Source organism: Hippopotamus amphibius, chromosome X, assembly GCF_030028045.1.
Source record: "Hippopotamus amphibius kiboko isolate mHipAmp2 chromosome X, mHipAmp2.hap2, whole genome shotgun sequence".
NCBI lineage: Eukaryota > Metazoa > Chordata > Mammalia > Artiodactyla > Hippopotamidae > Hippopotamus > Hippopotamus amphibius.
The window spans coordinates 14,424,987-14,441,358 of NC_080203.1; the positions used below are offsets into that span (position 1 = coordinate 14,424,987).

The following is a 16,372-nucleotide window of genomic DNA, read 5'->3' on the forward strand; positions in this document are numbered from 1 at the left end:
GGCTTTAGTTGTGAAGGCAAGACAAAAATCTAGGTTGTTGGACTTCTGAGCCAGTGTTCTTTGTGCTCTACTAACTTGGTGACGAGTGTAAGAAATACAGTGGCACTCACGTGGTAAAATGAATGAGATCATTACTGTCCTCATACCTAATATGAATTATTCCTCACCTTGGGCAAGTCAGCAAGGTGGTTTTTTGTTTATTTCTTGTAACAGAGGTGTTTAATAGTAAGCAATGGAGAGAAGAGTTAATACCAGATTCATAAAAGTTACCAAAATAAAATAGTAAAACTTCAACTTTATATAATACATTTTTGCTTTTTCAAAAGTTTTCACGTTTATTAAGTAATGTTGATTCTCTTTGTTTCCTGATTAAGCCTGTGGGCAGGTAGCATTATAATTCTCCTATAGGTGAGGGAATTACATTGCTATATGCATTTTGGAAAGATTATGTGATGAATCCAAGGTCAAACAGCTAAGTAACAAAAAGAGCGGGAGCAAGAATTGAATTTTCATGAGTTCCAGTTGGTGACCTTTATACCTGCTGCTTTCTATCATTTTCCAAATGACTTGTGGATAGACAAACACATTAATTTTTTTCTAGAAAAAGGTAAAATTCCTTTGGAGAGTGTACATCTGCCCTCCATGTACTATTGAGCCCTATCAATGGGGTTGAATGATGTAAAAGGTATTTTTCGTGCCCTGGCCTTTAGGATTGGTCCCTGGACTTGTTGAGCAGACTTTAGTTTATGACAACAATCAGTTATTTAATGCTAAGTATAGCACTTGTTACAATAAAACCTTTTTTTTTAAATCACCCAGCCCAGCTTTGTTTTCTTTTGGCCAAAACTACCTGCTTGATGAAATTAATTTTCATTGAGTGACTGGTTGGCACCTGGCATCAATTTTTTGGTAAAGTTTTATTTTTATTAATCGGATAGGTTGCTTACAACAGAGGTCTCATTTTTCCTAAAAGAGAAATACAAAATTGGGTCTTGATACTAATGATTTGGGGGTCAACAAAGGAATAATGACTTGTTTCTTGGGAGGTGATGCTCCCCTTTCTGTTTCCCTAGGGATGCTTTCTCAGTGGGGAAGTGTGAAGTATGCCCAGCAAAGAGGTCTGAGCCCAAGGTCCCTTTATTTGCATAACGACCAGGCCCAGGGCCGGGGCAGGTGATGATGACCTGTAACTGGCTATAGATTAGTTTAAGAGGTGTTTCTTTTTAACATTTTAAATGTTTCTGCTTATGGCAGAGTTTCTATACCCACACTCAAAAGCACAATGATTATATCTCGACCATTAATAGCCACTGGACGCTGTTTGCAATAGTGGTAAATACTGAATACAAGTCAATTTCAAGAACAAAAGTTGACATTCAGAAAGAATTTCTGGTGAAAATGGCTATGGTATAGATAGATCTAACTGTCTTTGGTATATTATTTTATTTTATTTATTTATTTATTTATTTTTTATGCTCCGTCTTTTTTTTTTTTTTTCTTGTCATATTTTATTTGTACTTCGGAGTTTAACATTTTTTTAAAGCTCTTTATTGGAATATAATTGCTTTACACTCTTGTACCAGTTGTTGAGGTACACCAAAGTCAATCAGCTGTATTTATACACATATCCCCATATTCCCTCCCTCCCGCGACTCCCCCCCACCCTCCCCGTCCCGGCCCTCTAAGACATCACCCATCATCGAGTTGATCTCCCTTTGTTATACAGCAACTTCCCACTGGCTATCTCTTTTACAGTTGGTAGTATATTTATGTCTATGCTACTCTCTCACTTCGTCCCAGCTTCCCCTACGCCCCCCGCCCCCCCAACCTCGTGTCCTCCAGTCCATTCTCTGCATCCTCATCCTTATTCTTGTCTTGTCACTGGGTTCATCGGTACCATTTTTTTTTTTTTAGATTCCGTATATATGAGTTAGCATACAATATTTGTTTTCTCTTTCTGCCTTACTTCACTCTGTATGACAGACTCTAGGTCTATCCACCTCATTACAGATAGCTCCATGTCATTCCTTTTTATGGCCGAGGAATATTCCATTTATATATGTGCCAGATCTTCTTTATCCATTCATTTGTTGATGGGCATTTAGGTGGCTTCCATGTCCTGGCTATTGTAAATAGTGCTGCAATAAACATTATGGTACATGTTTCTTTTTGGGTTGTGGTTTTCTCTGGGTATATGCCCAGGAGTGGGATTCCTGGATCATACTGTAGTTCTATTTTTAGTATTTTAAGGAACCTCCAGACTGTTTTCCATAGTGGCTGTACCAGCTTACATTCCCACCAACAGTGCAGGAGAGTTCTCTTTTCTCCACACCCTCTCCCACATTTGTTGTTTCTAGATTTTTTGTTGATGGCCATTCTGACCGGTGTGAGGTGATCCCTCATTGTGGCTTTGACGTGCATTTCTCTGATGATTAGTGATGTTGAACATCTTTTCATGTGTTTGTTGGCCATCTGTTTGTCCTCTTTGGAGAAATGTCTATTTAGGTCTTCCGCCCATTTGTGGATTGGGTTATTTGCTTTTTCGGTATTAAGATGCCTGTATATTTTGGAGATTAATCCTTTGTCCGTTGCTTCGTTGGCAAGTATTTTCTCCCATTGTGAGGGTTGCCTTCTAGTCTTGTTTATGGTTTCTTTCGCTGTGCAAATGGTATATTATTTTAAACTAGTGTCTATGAAGTAATTATATAATTCAATTTGAAGACCTTAATTTCTAGATTCTAAAGGAATGTATGCAGTTAGGCTGTACTTCATAATGATAGGAGACAAGATTTTTTTTTTTAGTTATACATTTTGGGGAAATGTTTATTTGGGAGAGAATCCTATCCATCTTAGAAAGTTTGCACATTCTGTTCTTTCTAGATTATCATCAGGACAAAATTTCACGAACTATTCACCTTTCACCAGGCTTAAACCCAGAATAGAATTTAAATTAGAAAAAAAACAGAATTGAATTTCAAGTTACAGACCAGAGTAGGACAAGAATAAAGATATCAGTTAATACTACCTTCACAAAGATTCTTAGCATTCCACCTTAAAAATCAAATTGCGCAGACGAGAAAGCCAGTCCCATCTAGCCCCTAGGAGAAGAGTCATTTTTTTTTCCTTTCTCCACTCTTAGGACGAGCCTGATCTTCTTGAGCAGTCCAGCACCAGCTAATCCATGAGGTTCAATCAGGCTAAGTAATTGGGGGAATGTGTCGACTCTGAATTACAATGAGCAGCAGGGAAGGATCTGTCAGCTGACTAATCAGGGATAGTGGTTTTTTTGCAGCGCTGCCACGGTGGTAATGGAAGCAGCTATGGTAGCTTTGTTTGATAGAGATTTTTGGCTGCCGCTTTTAAATACTACCTAAGAAGCAGCTCATATTTCATCAATGTTGCATTGAAAATTGGAAAAGAAGAGTGTTATTGTGTATAGGCGAGATGGCAGAAGCAACTCCCCCGAGAGGCAAGATGAGGTTCAGAAGGAATGCGGTAAGGGCTCTGCCTGCAGTCCTGGAAAGCCTATTCCCAAGTTCAAGTGCAGGGATGCTGCAGCATGGTGCTATAGCACAAACTGCTGAATGGTGCTTTTAAGGACAGAGGGCGAGAATGGAGACTTGTATTTGCATGGATTGCATCTATGTGATTACTGTGATATGGACATAGGGGAACGTTAAGGCGTCAAGGAGGTAGAATGTAATTTCAAAACCTAAATGTGACCAAGTTTATGGGGAAGCACCATTTGTCATGGTATTTGTTTAAGACTGTATGAACAATTGTGAATTGTTTGGCAGAGTAGCTTTAAGTCACTGGTTAAAATAATATCTAACAAAAGGATTCATCATTCCTTTCACCATGGTCAAGTAGAGTATGATATCATGGACAGATCTGGAGACGACTTCATCAGCATTTAAAAAGGCAGCCCTTCCTGGGTGTTACTGGACAAGTGAAAAAATGTTAAAGCCTGATGATCTGAAATCTTTCTGATTTCAATTCTTCCCCAAATTCAAACTTTAAAGGTGTAGAATTCTAGCCTGTTGACACCTTTTTTTTTAAAAGGAAAAAAAAGTGACTTGTTCTTTATAAGCTAGAATTTAGAAATCTCTCCTTTCAGATACATTTTCAAATTTTCCCATCTTTGGTTCACTTGTATACTAAATTCCCAGCAAATTTCTGAAGGGATATTTAGATGTGTTTTGGAGAGATGTGAAATAACACTAGCTAATTTAAAAACTAACTGGTCATCAGCAAGGTTTTCAGTGCTACTCTTTTTCTTTCAAAACGTAAGGTAACATTATTGATGTTATGATTTAAAATATAATACTTGCTTATTTAAATAATGAAGACAACACACAAAAAATAAGAAAGTGAAAATCAGTTATAGAAAAAAATGACACTTGGCATCAAAAGTAAGATCAGGGAAATAAACCAGTAAGAATTTTATTGTTGTTGAATGACAGTGAACATCAATGGGTGAGTAAATGGTTTATATTCTAATAAAGCTTTTAGCACAAAATGGTGTTTTAAAAATTACCGTTTAGGATATGAATCTTTTTATTTTGACAAAATGATATCTCCAGCTCTATACATGACTTTGTATTATGGGAATAATAGCTTCAGACTTTTTTTTTTTTTTTGGGGGGGTACACCAAGTTCAATCATTAGCTTCAGACTTTTAACAGACGATTTATGGTGCACAGGAGATGCCTGTGTATGTGCTTTGCAATACTGGGTGCAACTGACATTAATACTTTTGTTATCAAAAGTAATTGACTTAAGCTTTCAGAAAATTCCTAATTTCTTTGTATACATAGATGTTTTCTTAGTTCTGAACTTCATTTCTTGCAGATACATGTACCTTAATATACACACAAATCAGTACAGCACACAAGTACTCGGTGAATAGATATGTCTAGTACTGTGCTACACACAACACGGGTTACAAAGGTAAACATGGAATGGCTACAGAGCTGAAGGAGCTCTCAATCTAGTAGAGAAGGTAGGACATGTTCATAAATAACTGTTAAATAACTATCATGAAAGAACTTCTAGTTGGTAGGGAAGGCCTCACAAAGGAGATGACATTTGTTTGGACCCTAAGGAAGAGCATATGTGCCCGTTACCTTTCTTGGTTTCTTTCCTTTCTTTTTCTCTCAAATGAATTACTTTAAGTGGTCCCCAGGAACAGCTAGCTTGAAATGAAACTGATTGGATTAAGTCTGAAGCCCAGAACTATAGTGGAAGACAAATTTGTTCTGCTTGCGTGGATAGGGCTTGACCAGAGTGAAAAATTTGCAACTCAGCTGATGACACCATAGTTTGACTTGGAAAGATCTCTGGAGTTGGGCTGATTCTGGAGGCTGCGATAGGTAGCACCCGGAAGGATGGTAGCAGTGGATTTAAAGTCCAAAGAGAGGCTTAAACTGGCTACTTGGTGGAAATTGCAATGACTGTGAACAAGTAAGGGCAGGGGTGAGAATGGATATGGGACAAAAAGGGTGACTCACAAGGAAAGAGTATTGCCTGGGACTGGGACTGTCCCGCTCCTGAGGTCACTTGGCAAGTTATTTGGCGATCCGAGGAGTAGCTCTTCCTTTCTATACTCTTTAAGAGCGGGCTATGTGGGAAGAGTGCAGCAGTAGCTCACGGCCTTGGAAACTCTTCTCTGTAGCTTGAGGTCATGAGATTTTTCTCAGCATATTCTAATGTGATAGTTTGGACCTTATTGAGGTCAGTCTCACGCCAACAACTCAGTATTATATTCTGTAATGATATAAAATTATAATAGTTTTGTTCAGTAGGCTCCATGACGCTACATTGTTTCAAACATTTGTTTTGACTGTTAGTATTTGTCCCAATTTGTAGATGTCAAGGTCAGGGTATCCTAAATGCAAGGCAGCAAGTCTGAGCGTGCATTCAGACTGTGCATTGTTAAGTACGTGTCCTGGAAAGGGTTAAGTGTCCTGAAAAGAGCTTGCCCTTAGGATTCACTGGCCTAGGTGCCCCTGCTCTCTAGCTGCTAGCTGGAGCAAGCAGTTGCTGTACCACGCTGTGCTTCAGCTTGCTCATCTGTAAAAAGGCCATGATACCTACTTCGCTGCAATGTTACAAAGACCACATAGGATAATATATGTAACAAGCCTGGCACATAGGTCCTAGGCTTTCAATAAAGGGTTCCCTCTTAACTGTGTCTGTATTTCTTTGCCCTAAAGATTGAAAGAAAAAGCTCTAGGAATATAAATTGTTTTTATAGTAAAATAATCAAACTTTTATGTGGTATCAGCCACCTTAAGCATTTTTAAAGAAATAGCTAGGATAACTGAAAAGTGTGCAGAGGGTATATGAATTGCGTATCTAAGATGCAGCACAAAAGAATATTAAACAAGGCTTTGGTAGTGAATTATTTCCAGGCTTTAGTAGTGAAATGTATCAAGTGATGCCTTTTGTAGCTGTTATTGCTGTCCTAACTGCTGTTAGGCCATGTAATTGGGTGATCTGAAGGTAGGCACGAGGAGAAGGGAGTAAATGTCTTCTCTAGGAGGGGAAGGGGAGAGAAAGCAAATCCTGTGCCCCTTTGCTTGGAGAACCGATAGGAGCTGCTGCCGATGGCGGGGGTAGGGCTGCGCTCAGAGACTGGAGAAAAGGCTCTGAGCCCCACGACGACGGGCAGCGTGTTCATTTTTACTGAGGCGCCTTTAAGCAGTCACATGTTGGAACTCCCAAAAAAAAAAAAAAATGCCTGCAACCAATGCCTAAAACCAATGCTGTTTCCTCTCTCAAGATGCATGCTTTTTTTTTTTTCTGGAAAGAAAAAAGCAATAAAAGGAAACAAGGCTGACCCTTGCTCACATCCTTTTGCTTTTTTGACAAGCTCTCAAAAACAATTTATAGTTTGAATATCTAGGGTTTGATTTTGGAGAAAATGGAAACTGTGCCTTTTCATGTTTATATAACCATCCAGATTAGAGATCTTTAAGGCAGCATACCGGAGAATGTAGAAACGTAGTTTCCGCAAACGGAATGGAAAAGCTCAAGGGTCTTGAGCTATATTTGCTGTAGGATACGTGCATCTGATCCTATTTATGATATGTGATATGCTGTTTGTTCATTTCAATACTAGCTTTAAAATAGATTATCTTGAATTTTTTAGTTATGCAAATATCTATATATAAAGAATAGAATCTGTCTCTATAGCTATATGTATGCCCACATGCAAACATGCAGACTGACCTTAAATCCAAATGGCCTTTCAGGTTAGAATTTCTCAAGAGTGCCCTGTCCACTCCAGATTCTCATAGCCGGTGATCACAGCCAGAGAAGTGGACAGAGTATTGATACTGGCTCAGGTTCAGATATATGAAGCTTTACTTCCAAGATTGCAAACTGGTAGTCCATGGATGTGCTTTGTTGAGACCATCCAGTGTTTTAACAAACTTTTAGCTTGTTTCCCGTCTTTAAAAATCATGTTTCCCACAGAAGTCTGGATTTCTGGCTTCTTTTTAGAAATCACAGATTTGGCAGAGCTGGGCTCACCTTCGCACAGGACAGCATTGAGCTAGAACAGACTAGTGAGTCCCGTGCCACCAGTTTTCCACTTCGCCATCATCCCCACCATTTCCTATCACTCTTCACCCAACAGGAAGAGTGTGAGTTGCCATTTTCAACCTCATTCAGGCTAGGTTTCATTAAACCCTGCCTACCTCATTAAAAAATCCCCCTAACACATGGTAGGCATTCAAGTTTGTTGCCTTCACTTTAGATTTCAGGTTTATACCAGTGCCCTTGAACCTGATCCTTATACCATCTTTGCTCTGCTTCTCCAAATTCCTCCTGCTGATCCTTTTTCTATCCATCAGGAGTTTCTCCAGAGGAAGGAAAGCTGAAATGAAAAAACATAAATTCTTTTAATTCTTCAATTATAGCTTGCTTAGGAGTCTGGCTCTGCAGCCAGGTGAATCTGGGTTGTAATTCTGCCACGTATAAGCTAGAATTTCTTGAAAAATTACTTAAGCTCACAAAACCTTAGCATATGAGTTCCCTATTGCTGCTGTAACAAATTACTGCAAACTTAGTAGCTCAAAACAACACAAAATATATTGTCACTGTTCTGGAGGTCAGAAGTCCAAAGTGAGTCTCATTGGGCTAAAAGCAAGATATCAACAGGGCTTCTGAGGCTTTAGAGGAGAATCCGTTTCCTTGACTTTTCAGCTTCTAGAGGTGGCCCACATTCCTTGGCTCATGGCCCTGCATCGCTCTGACCTCTGCTTCTGTGGTCACATCTTTTCTGACTCTCCTGCCTCTCTCTGTCTAATAACTATCCTTGTGATCACATTGTTCCCACCCTGAGAAGCCAGGATCATCTCCCCAGCTGAAGATCCTTAACTTAATCACATTTACAAACATCCCTTTGCCTTGTAATGTAACATATTCACAGGTTCCAGGGATTAGGATGTGGACATCTTTGGGGAATCTGCCTGCCACACTCAAGTCCTCTAGTGGTGAAATGAGGATAAAAACAGAACCTATTGCGTGTAAAATACTTAGTATAGTGTCATAATAATGCTTATGACGAGGATAATTCTCGTAATAGTCATTCAGTCAAGAGCAGCATTCCCACGCATGGCCAGCTAGCCAATCTCCTGTGTTTACTGTAAGGTTTTGAGAGGTCCCGACTACACATAAACAAATGTACATATATGTAAAATATATACATATATATATATTTTTTTTTTCTGGAGAGAACCTAGGAAAAGTCACTCATGTGAGGTTGTGGATTTACTATAATTAGTATGGCAAGCACCTATTTAAATGTGGGATAAATGAGTGGGCCTGGGAAAATCAAGTATATGGGATTCCTACATGGGATCTAATGAATGTGAGGGACAGAAATAATATACCTGGTCTGAACTGTATAATTTCGTTTTCTAAAAAAAATAACTCTGACAAATCAAATGAACTGTTTAAGTGCTACCCAACTGCTCAGTAGTTTTGCCTACTAAATAATAACTATTGCCTACAAGTTATTTATTCCTTCAAATGGCTATTAGATGTGAGAGTAGCTATTGGACTAACAGAATCTGTGTATTCTAGGAAGATTTGCATGGTAGCTCAATACAGATCCTAGAATTATCCTATAATGAACAACATTGCAAATGTAATTATACAGGCAATAAATGAAGTGTTCATCCTTGATAGTGCATTTTCTTTAGAAATGCACATTTTTATAGGCTTTTTGTGATAAGCAAATCACTAAACGTTTTGAAGGAATTAAGGGAGGAGAAGGTATGATAAAATAATCAGGAAGTTTTACTTAAGAATGATCTGATAGGAATGTAGAAATATCTTAAGAAATATTTTATTCAGCTGTTAATGTTTGGGTTAAACCACTTTACCAAATAGACAGAATAAATGATTTAATGAGCCAACGTAAAGTCCCTGACTTAGGAGCAGCTGAATACCCTCAAGCCCTGCCTGAACTCTTTTCCCCAAGGATTCTGTGGGCAGTGATTCTGCTTCTGTCTTTCTATAGAACTTTGCTCCCTGCTGTGTGATCAGCTGTCCATAGGCCTAGCTGCTGGGACAACCTTGTTCTCCTAGGAGTGGCAGGGTAGAGACTAGGGCCTGACCTCAGGCAGAGAGTTGCCACATGGCCTTATCTGCCGCCATAGTATCCTCCCCCACCCCCCTCACCCCCCCCAATTTTGGAGCTGGGTGAGTATTCCAGGCTTTAAGTTGGTCATCCCTAAAGTCTCACACCTAGAGATTTCCAACACCATACCAGAGAATATGACATTAAGGAAAGTTGGAGAGAAAAAGACAATGAGAGCAGATCAACCTAAGAATCCATGAAAGAATAAAAGTAATTTTGCTTTAAGTGTTGGCAAAAGTAGAATGCTTTTGATTTCATTTAAAAGTGAAAAAATAAGCTGGGTCAAGGCAGGTAAGTATAATAATAATAATAATAATACTGGCAATTTGCCCATGTGAAGGAGAAGGAAAGGCTTAACTCCTAAAATGAATGGGATAGAAATAGAATTAGTGCTCTCGATCTAGAAATAGGGCCAGAATTCTCGCAAGTCCCTGTCAGAGTTTCCCGTTAAGCAAGACTTTATCCACATCCTGAGAAAGTTTTCTACCTAAGTCTGCTTGTCCTTCCTCAGGTCCAAGAACCCAAGGTAAATTTAAAATACTGTCTTATTAATTTTTTTAGACTTGACAAAGTAGCTTTATATTCATTATTTCTTTTAATTCTTATAATAACTATGGGATGTATGTACCATTCTTAGCATAAAATGTAATAGACATTATGCACATAATAGACGGTAGGATATACATTATCATTGGGACTCTCTGTCTCTACTGCCAGTTCTCTGTACATGATGGCTTTGTTCTTTGGAATAAGCTTCCTCTAGCAGCAGGGGTCATGGCTACCAGTAGCTCTGGAACTGCACCCTCAGAGTTTCCTTCCCTCAGAGCTTGTTTGAAAAACTTTAGTGTGGGACTTTTACATCAAATTTTCATCCCACTACAAATCATTGTGTGTTAGAAGGGCAAGGTCATGTAGAAAGAGAACAGTTCTCATTAGGAACCGATATTAAGAATAATAAGAGGTTGTCTTAGTCCTCATCGGTTGCTATAACAGACTACCATAGACTGTGTGGCTTATAAACAACAGAGTTTTACTTCTCACAGTTCTAGAGTCTGAAGTCCAAGATCAAGGTGCCAGCAGATTCGGTGTCTGGTGAGAGCCTGCTTCCTGGTTCATAGATGGCTATCTTCTCTCTGTGTCCTCACATGGCATAAGGTGTGAGGGAACTCTCTGGGATCTCTTTTGTAAGGGCACTAATCCCATTCATGAGGGCTCCACCCTCATGCCCTAATCATCTCCTGAGGGCCCCACCACCAGATACCTTCACATTGTGGGTTAAGTATTAACATATGAATTTTGGGGTGAGAGGAAGTAGTTTCTCATGAAGGGAGAGGGTAGTACAGACAAGGCCACCTAGGGGAGTTAGTTGGATAGCCATCCCAATTTGTGTCTATTTGTAACCATTGTTTAATTTATTGATTTAATTTTGTGTTTCTTTTACCTATTTGTATCACACTCACCCTAGTTCCCTCACTCTAGTTCTCATTACCACTTGTTTATGTTTTTATCACCATCTCAAGTTGAATTTTAAAAATCTCCAGTTTTGAATGTCATTTCTGTGTCTAGGTCTTATCCCTCTATGAAAGTTACTCTTTTTTTAAATTAATTAATTAATTTACTTTATTGGCTGTGTTGGGTCTTTTTTTTTTTTTTTTTTGCTGTGTGCAGGCTTTCTTTTAGTTGTGGTGATTGGGGGCTACTCTTCATTGTGGTGCGTGGGCTCCTCATTGCTGTGGCTTCTCTTGTTGTGGAGCATGGGCTCTAGGGGCGTGGGCTTCAGTAGTTGCAGCACATGGGCTCAATAGTTGTGGCTCATAGGCTCTAAAGCGCAGGCTCAATAGTTGTGGCGCATGGGCTTAGTTGCTCCGCGGCATGTGGGATCTTCCTGGAGCAGGGATTGAACCCGTGTCCCCTGCATTGGCAGGTGGATTCTTAACCACTGAGCCACCTGGGAAGCCCGAAAGTTACTCTTTTTAAAATAGACTTTATTTTTTAGAGCAGGATTAGGTTCACAGCAAATTGAACAAAAAGTACAGAGTTCCCTTATACCCCTGCCTCCACAGTATCTTATTAATTTTTGTTTTATAGTTTTGTTCAGTTATTCATATTTCAAGCATTCCTAAAAGGTGACTGTAATTTAAGCATTTTGGACATATTTTGCTTTATTATGCTTTAATTCACTGTTCTGAGACTGATGACTCCCAACTCTACATTCCCAGTCTAGGCTTCTTTCCCTCCTTACTTGTACATCCATTTGTCTGATGGACATCATCAGGTTGTCCTGCTGACCCTTCCAACCCAGCAGGTCCAGGAATGGGAATTAGCATGTAATTCCCCTCCTGAAAACCTGCTTCTCTTGTGTTCCCATGTCAGTGAGGGTTGTACCATTCACCTAGTTACTCAAGCCAGAAATCTGGAAATTGATTTTCCTAGTGTTTCCTTTCTCATCAGACACAGCCAGTCATCATGCCTTGCAGGTATTACCTCCTAAATTCTACCCTTATCCCTGCTATTGTTGCTCCAGTTCAGAAACTCATCATCCTTGGCTTGGATGACTGTTCCAGCTTTCAAGCTCATCTGTTTGCTTCCACTGTTATCCAAATCCAGTCCTTTCCCAAAGCCAAAGTGATCCTTCTAAAATGCAGATCTGATCGCATTGCTCTGCTGCTTAAAAACTCTTGAGTCTCCCCTTGCCTCCAGGAAAAAAGCCAAGGTCTTTCCTGATCTAGCCCCTGCTCATCTTTCTGGCACCATCTCCCATTGCCACATCCCTCCACCCCAGCAGCATTTTCCTCTAGCTTTCCCGACTGAGACCTCTTGATGTGGGACAGACTCAGGTGCCAATTCAGACTTTACCAGCTGGGTCAAGTTATACTTAAGCTCTCTGAGCCTCACTTTTTTTTTAATTTGTCAAAAAGGATAGCCTAGCTACTTCACAGGATGATTATGAAGAGGAACTGTGATAATGTTGGCAAGATACTTGGCATACAGTAAGCATTTGATATGTGGTCCTTTATCATTTACATCAGGCCATACTGTTCCATCCCTTGCAGATTTTGCATTATGCCCTCCTTGTCTTTTGCATTCTTTCACTTAACAATTATTTCTTGACTACCTACTATGTGGCAGTATTCTAAGAAGCTGGGAAACATGGGTGCACCGGAACAACATTCTAATCCAATTATTCCTCTTTATGGGAGGCCTTTTCGACATTCCTAGGTCTAGGATGCTCTGTGCTACCACTTTCTGTTGTATGTTATTCTAATTCCCTTGTTTCATTGATCAACTTATCCTCCTATCGAGTAAATGATACTAATGCACTCTACTATTAAACTGTCATTTTCTTGCGAGCTGGGTAGGGACGATATTTTAGTAATTTGTGTACACTGAATGTTAACGGTGCCTGATAATCATTCACTTCAATACGTGGAGTAGACACGTAGAAGATATTCTGTGATCGTTGCTTGGATGAAATAAAAATATGAGTCCATAAAATAGTTTTCTTCCATTGTTTACTGCCGATATTCAGTATTTCAGCTCCCTTTGGCATTTAGGGCTATCCTAGAAACCTGCCTCTTAATTCTGTTTCACAGGGATTAAATGCAATTTGAGTACAAACAACTAAGTTTAAAATGAAGCTTAAGAGTATAATTCTTCATAACTTGGGACTGACTTTAGTGTGAGAAAATTCCAGACCACGACCACTGCAAGGATCTGACCTGATGACCTTACATTTGTTTTATTTCTATTTTTGTGTTTTTAGATTTTATCAATATCCATTTTTTGTTTTATCCTTTTTAGTGGCTTTTATGACTTTCGAATTTGTTTTCTCTGATTATCAATATATATTTTCTGCCATGTGCTGACTTGAATGCATGTTTTGACAATTTTTTCTTTCTTTCCTGTGCTTTTTGTTTCTATAGGCTTCCTTCCCTGGGAACTTGCACTTGGTTTTGGTCCTTCGTCCAACCAGTTTTCTCCAACGAACTTTCACAGACATTGGATTTCGATTTAGTCAGGAAGATTTCATGCTCAAGTTACCGGTAAGAGTATTTAAATGTTTTGTCCCTTTCTTATGAAGACTTTGTACCACGTTGTTGATGTTTTACATGTGGTCGCAGAACATGTAAAAGAAAAAAAAATAGAATTTGTCTTCCAAAAATGTAAAATCAAAATGGCTAAAAGTCTTCTGCTCCTACTGTTAAAATAAAGGAATAGATTACTCAACTTGTAACAAAGCAGTTCCTTTCAAAAACGGTGTATGTCACATATGTTATATATGTGTATATATGTATGTGTGTGTGTGTATAAAATCAGGACATTTTATTTTTAGAAAAAAAAATAAGTGTGTGTTTTATGTATTTGAACTCCCATGAACTTACATCCTGAGCTAGTTCAGAGTAACATTTTTTTTTTTTCCCAAAAGATATTTTTATATGTTTTTTAGGGTTAGGAATAGGGTGCTCATAAATTTTGGTACTTTTGCAAAGATCAGTCCCTCCTGATAAATTATAATTTATTGCAGAAAGCCCTTTTGCTTTGTTATGGGCTTAACATTCTTTCAGAAGGTCGACCATTGACAGTGCAAAATTTTAGATAGGAGAGAATCAGGTGTCTATGGAGATTACTTTCACTTTACAGAGAAATGTTTGGTAAATGACAACTGTTATTCCCTGAGGGGAGGTAGTGTATTCGTGTGTGGGGGGATGTACAGAAGAGAATTGTTAGAACCATTTATAAAAGCTAATGCTCTGCTAAATGAATGCTGAAGTTCATTGTATGGCTGCGTGGAGGGATGCCGCGGAGGGCAGTTAACGGTATCTTTCTTGCTTATTTATATAGGTTGTTATGCTGAGCTCAGTTAGTGATTTGCTGACATACATTGATGACAAGCAGTTAACCCCCGAGTTAGGCGGCACCTTGCAGTACTGCCACAGGGAATGGATCATCTTCAGAAATGTATGTTTCTTTTGCCCTTACTGTAGAGCCTATAGTTTGTGTTAGCTCTGAAATCTAGTTCTAGAGGTTTTTTTTCCTCCTTGGGAAAAACAGGTTTCTGGGGCTGCTATTTTTCAAAAACACATATATTTCAACATCTTGATTTTCTTTGCTAGGAAATGCTGCAGAGTCACTGAGGATGGCTTTGAATGAGAGGCCTAGGGAGTAAGGAGATGCTACTCTACCCACCCCCTCCTGCGGCCGTGTAGTAACTTGAAGAAACCAAGGGTTTGGGTTCAAATCCTAGCACTGCTGATATTTAGTGACAAAACTTTGCGCAAATCATAAAAGCTCTCTCAGCCTCAGTTTACCAGTTGTAAAATGGGAAGAATAAGGGTTTACCTCATAGGGATATCGGGAAGATTAAATGAGATTACGGATGTCAGATGTTTGGCACTGTGCCTGGCCTATGGCCCGCCCTCAAAAAATGCAACTAATCCTATTAATCTCATCAGCCTAGTGATTCCCCCGGGGCAGTTAGATTTGTAGCAAAGATGCCTTCTGTTCTAGAAACGTACGGATAGGCAAGGGCTCTGTGCCTCACAGGTGTGAATTTGTCCTATAAGAATCTTTACTCCGAACCCCAGAGATATGGGAACCCTTCTGAAGGAAATAATGATATTTAATTCAATCAGGGTTCTATTTCCCTCATCCTTATTTTCATTCAGCAGTCCTGTTCATTTGTATGAAAGTGCATTGTCAAAATAAGCAGTGTCTTGCCTTTAATGACCTATAAAGCTATAAATAAAAGAGCAGACACCTTGAGTTGCATGGTAAACAAAGGGTTTGTATGGTCTCTACATGTTGTCCTTCTTTCTCTGAGTCATTGATTTTGGAAACAGAATAAACAACCCAACCTTACTTGACATTTTAGGGCAACAGAGCCTTTAGGGTCACAATTTCAAATCTTCTCCAGTACCTGAAATAACTTGTTGTGACTAATGTCCCTCTGTCACCTTAGTCTATTGCCTTGTTTGAAATGCGAATACTTGCTCATAAATGGTAATAAAGTGGCTTTGATGTTCTCATGTCTCTTCAGAAGTAAAGTTATTATAAAGCAATTTTGCAGTTTCAGAATTTAATGGAATAAGGAAAATGCTGAGTTTTGCAAGAGAATAAATTCCTCGGTACATGGCATCTTTAATAAAGAGTTTTCATTGGTGTTTGAGAAATAAGTAGAGGAGTTTAGGTAAAAGACATTTGAGAAGACTCTTCACCTCACTTTAGTTTCTTAGGGGCTTAGATTGCAAAGTTAGAGTTGATTGTCAAGGGCATCGCCAACTTTCCTTAGCGGAGGAGAGTTCGTAGCATATGTATTTGCTGTCATACCTAAATGAAAGTAAATACAATTGCTGATCTAGGTTTTGATATGCTGGCAGTTTCCATGGAATTAAAAGAATCATGCATGGGCTCTTTGCAGGCGATAGAAAATTTTGCCCTCACAGTGAAAGACATGGCTCAGATGTTACAGTCCTTTGGAACTGAACTGGCTGAGACAGAACTACCAGATGACATCCCTGCAATAGAAGAAATTCTTGCAGTTCGTGCTGAAAGGTACCACCTGTTAAAGGTATGTCTGATAGAAGGGACAAACCAAAATTTCCTATGGTCTTTCTTCTGATAGATAGGTGTTTAGTGTGTCTATTTCACACAGATTGCTGGGTAGGGAGACTAAGGAGATATTTGTATATTATAAAACACACTATTAATGAAGAAGAATAC

At 39.1% G+C, this 16,372-nt stretch overlaps 1 protein-coding gene across 2 annotated transcripts in view; it reads left to right on the plus strand.

The window, feature by feature from the left end:
• The window catches only part of MCF2 (MCF.2 cell line derived transforming sequence), a 74,377-nt gene that overhangs the window by 5,720 nt on the left and 52,285 nt on the right, over positions 1 to 16,372 (plus strand). For both annotated transcript variants that reach the window (XM_057718020.1, XM_057718021.1), the window contains exons 4-6: positions 13,576 to 13,695; positions 14,495 to 14,611; positions 16,071 to 16,220. In XM_057718020.1, the coding sequence (XP_057574003.1) occupies positions 13,576 to 13,695; positions 14,495 to 14,611; positions 16,071 to 16,220 (387 nt within the window). The remainder of the gene's footprint in view (positions 1 to 13,575; positions 13,696 to 14,494; positions 14,612 to 16,070; positions 16,221 to 16,372) is intronic.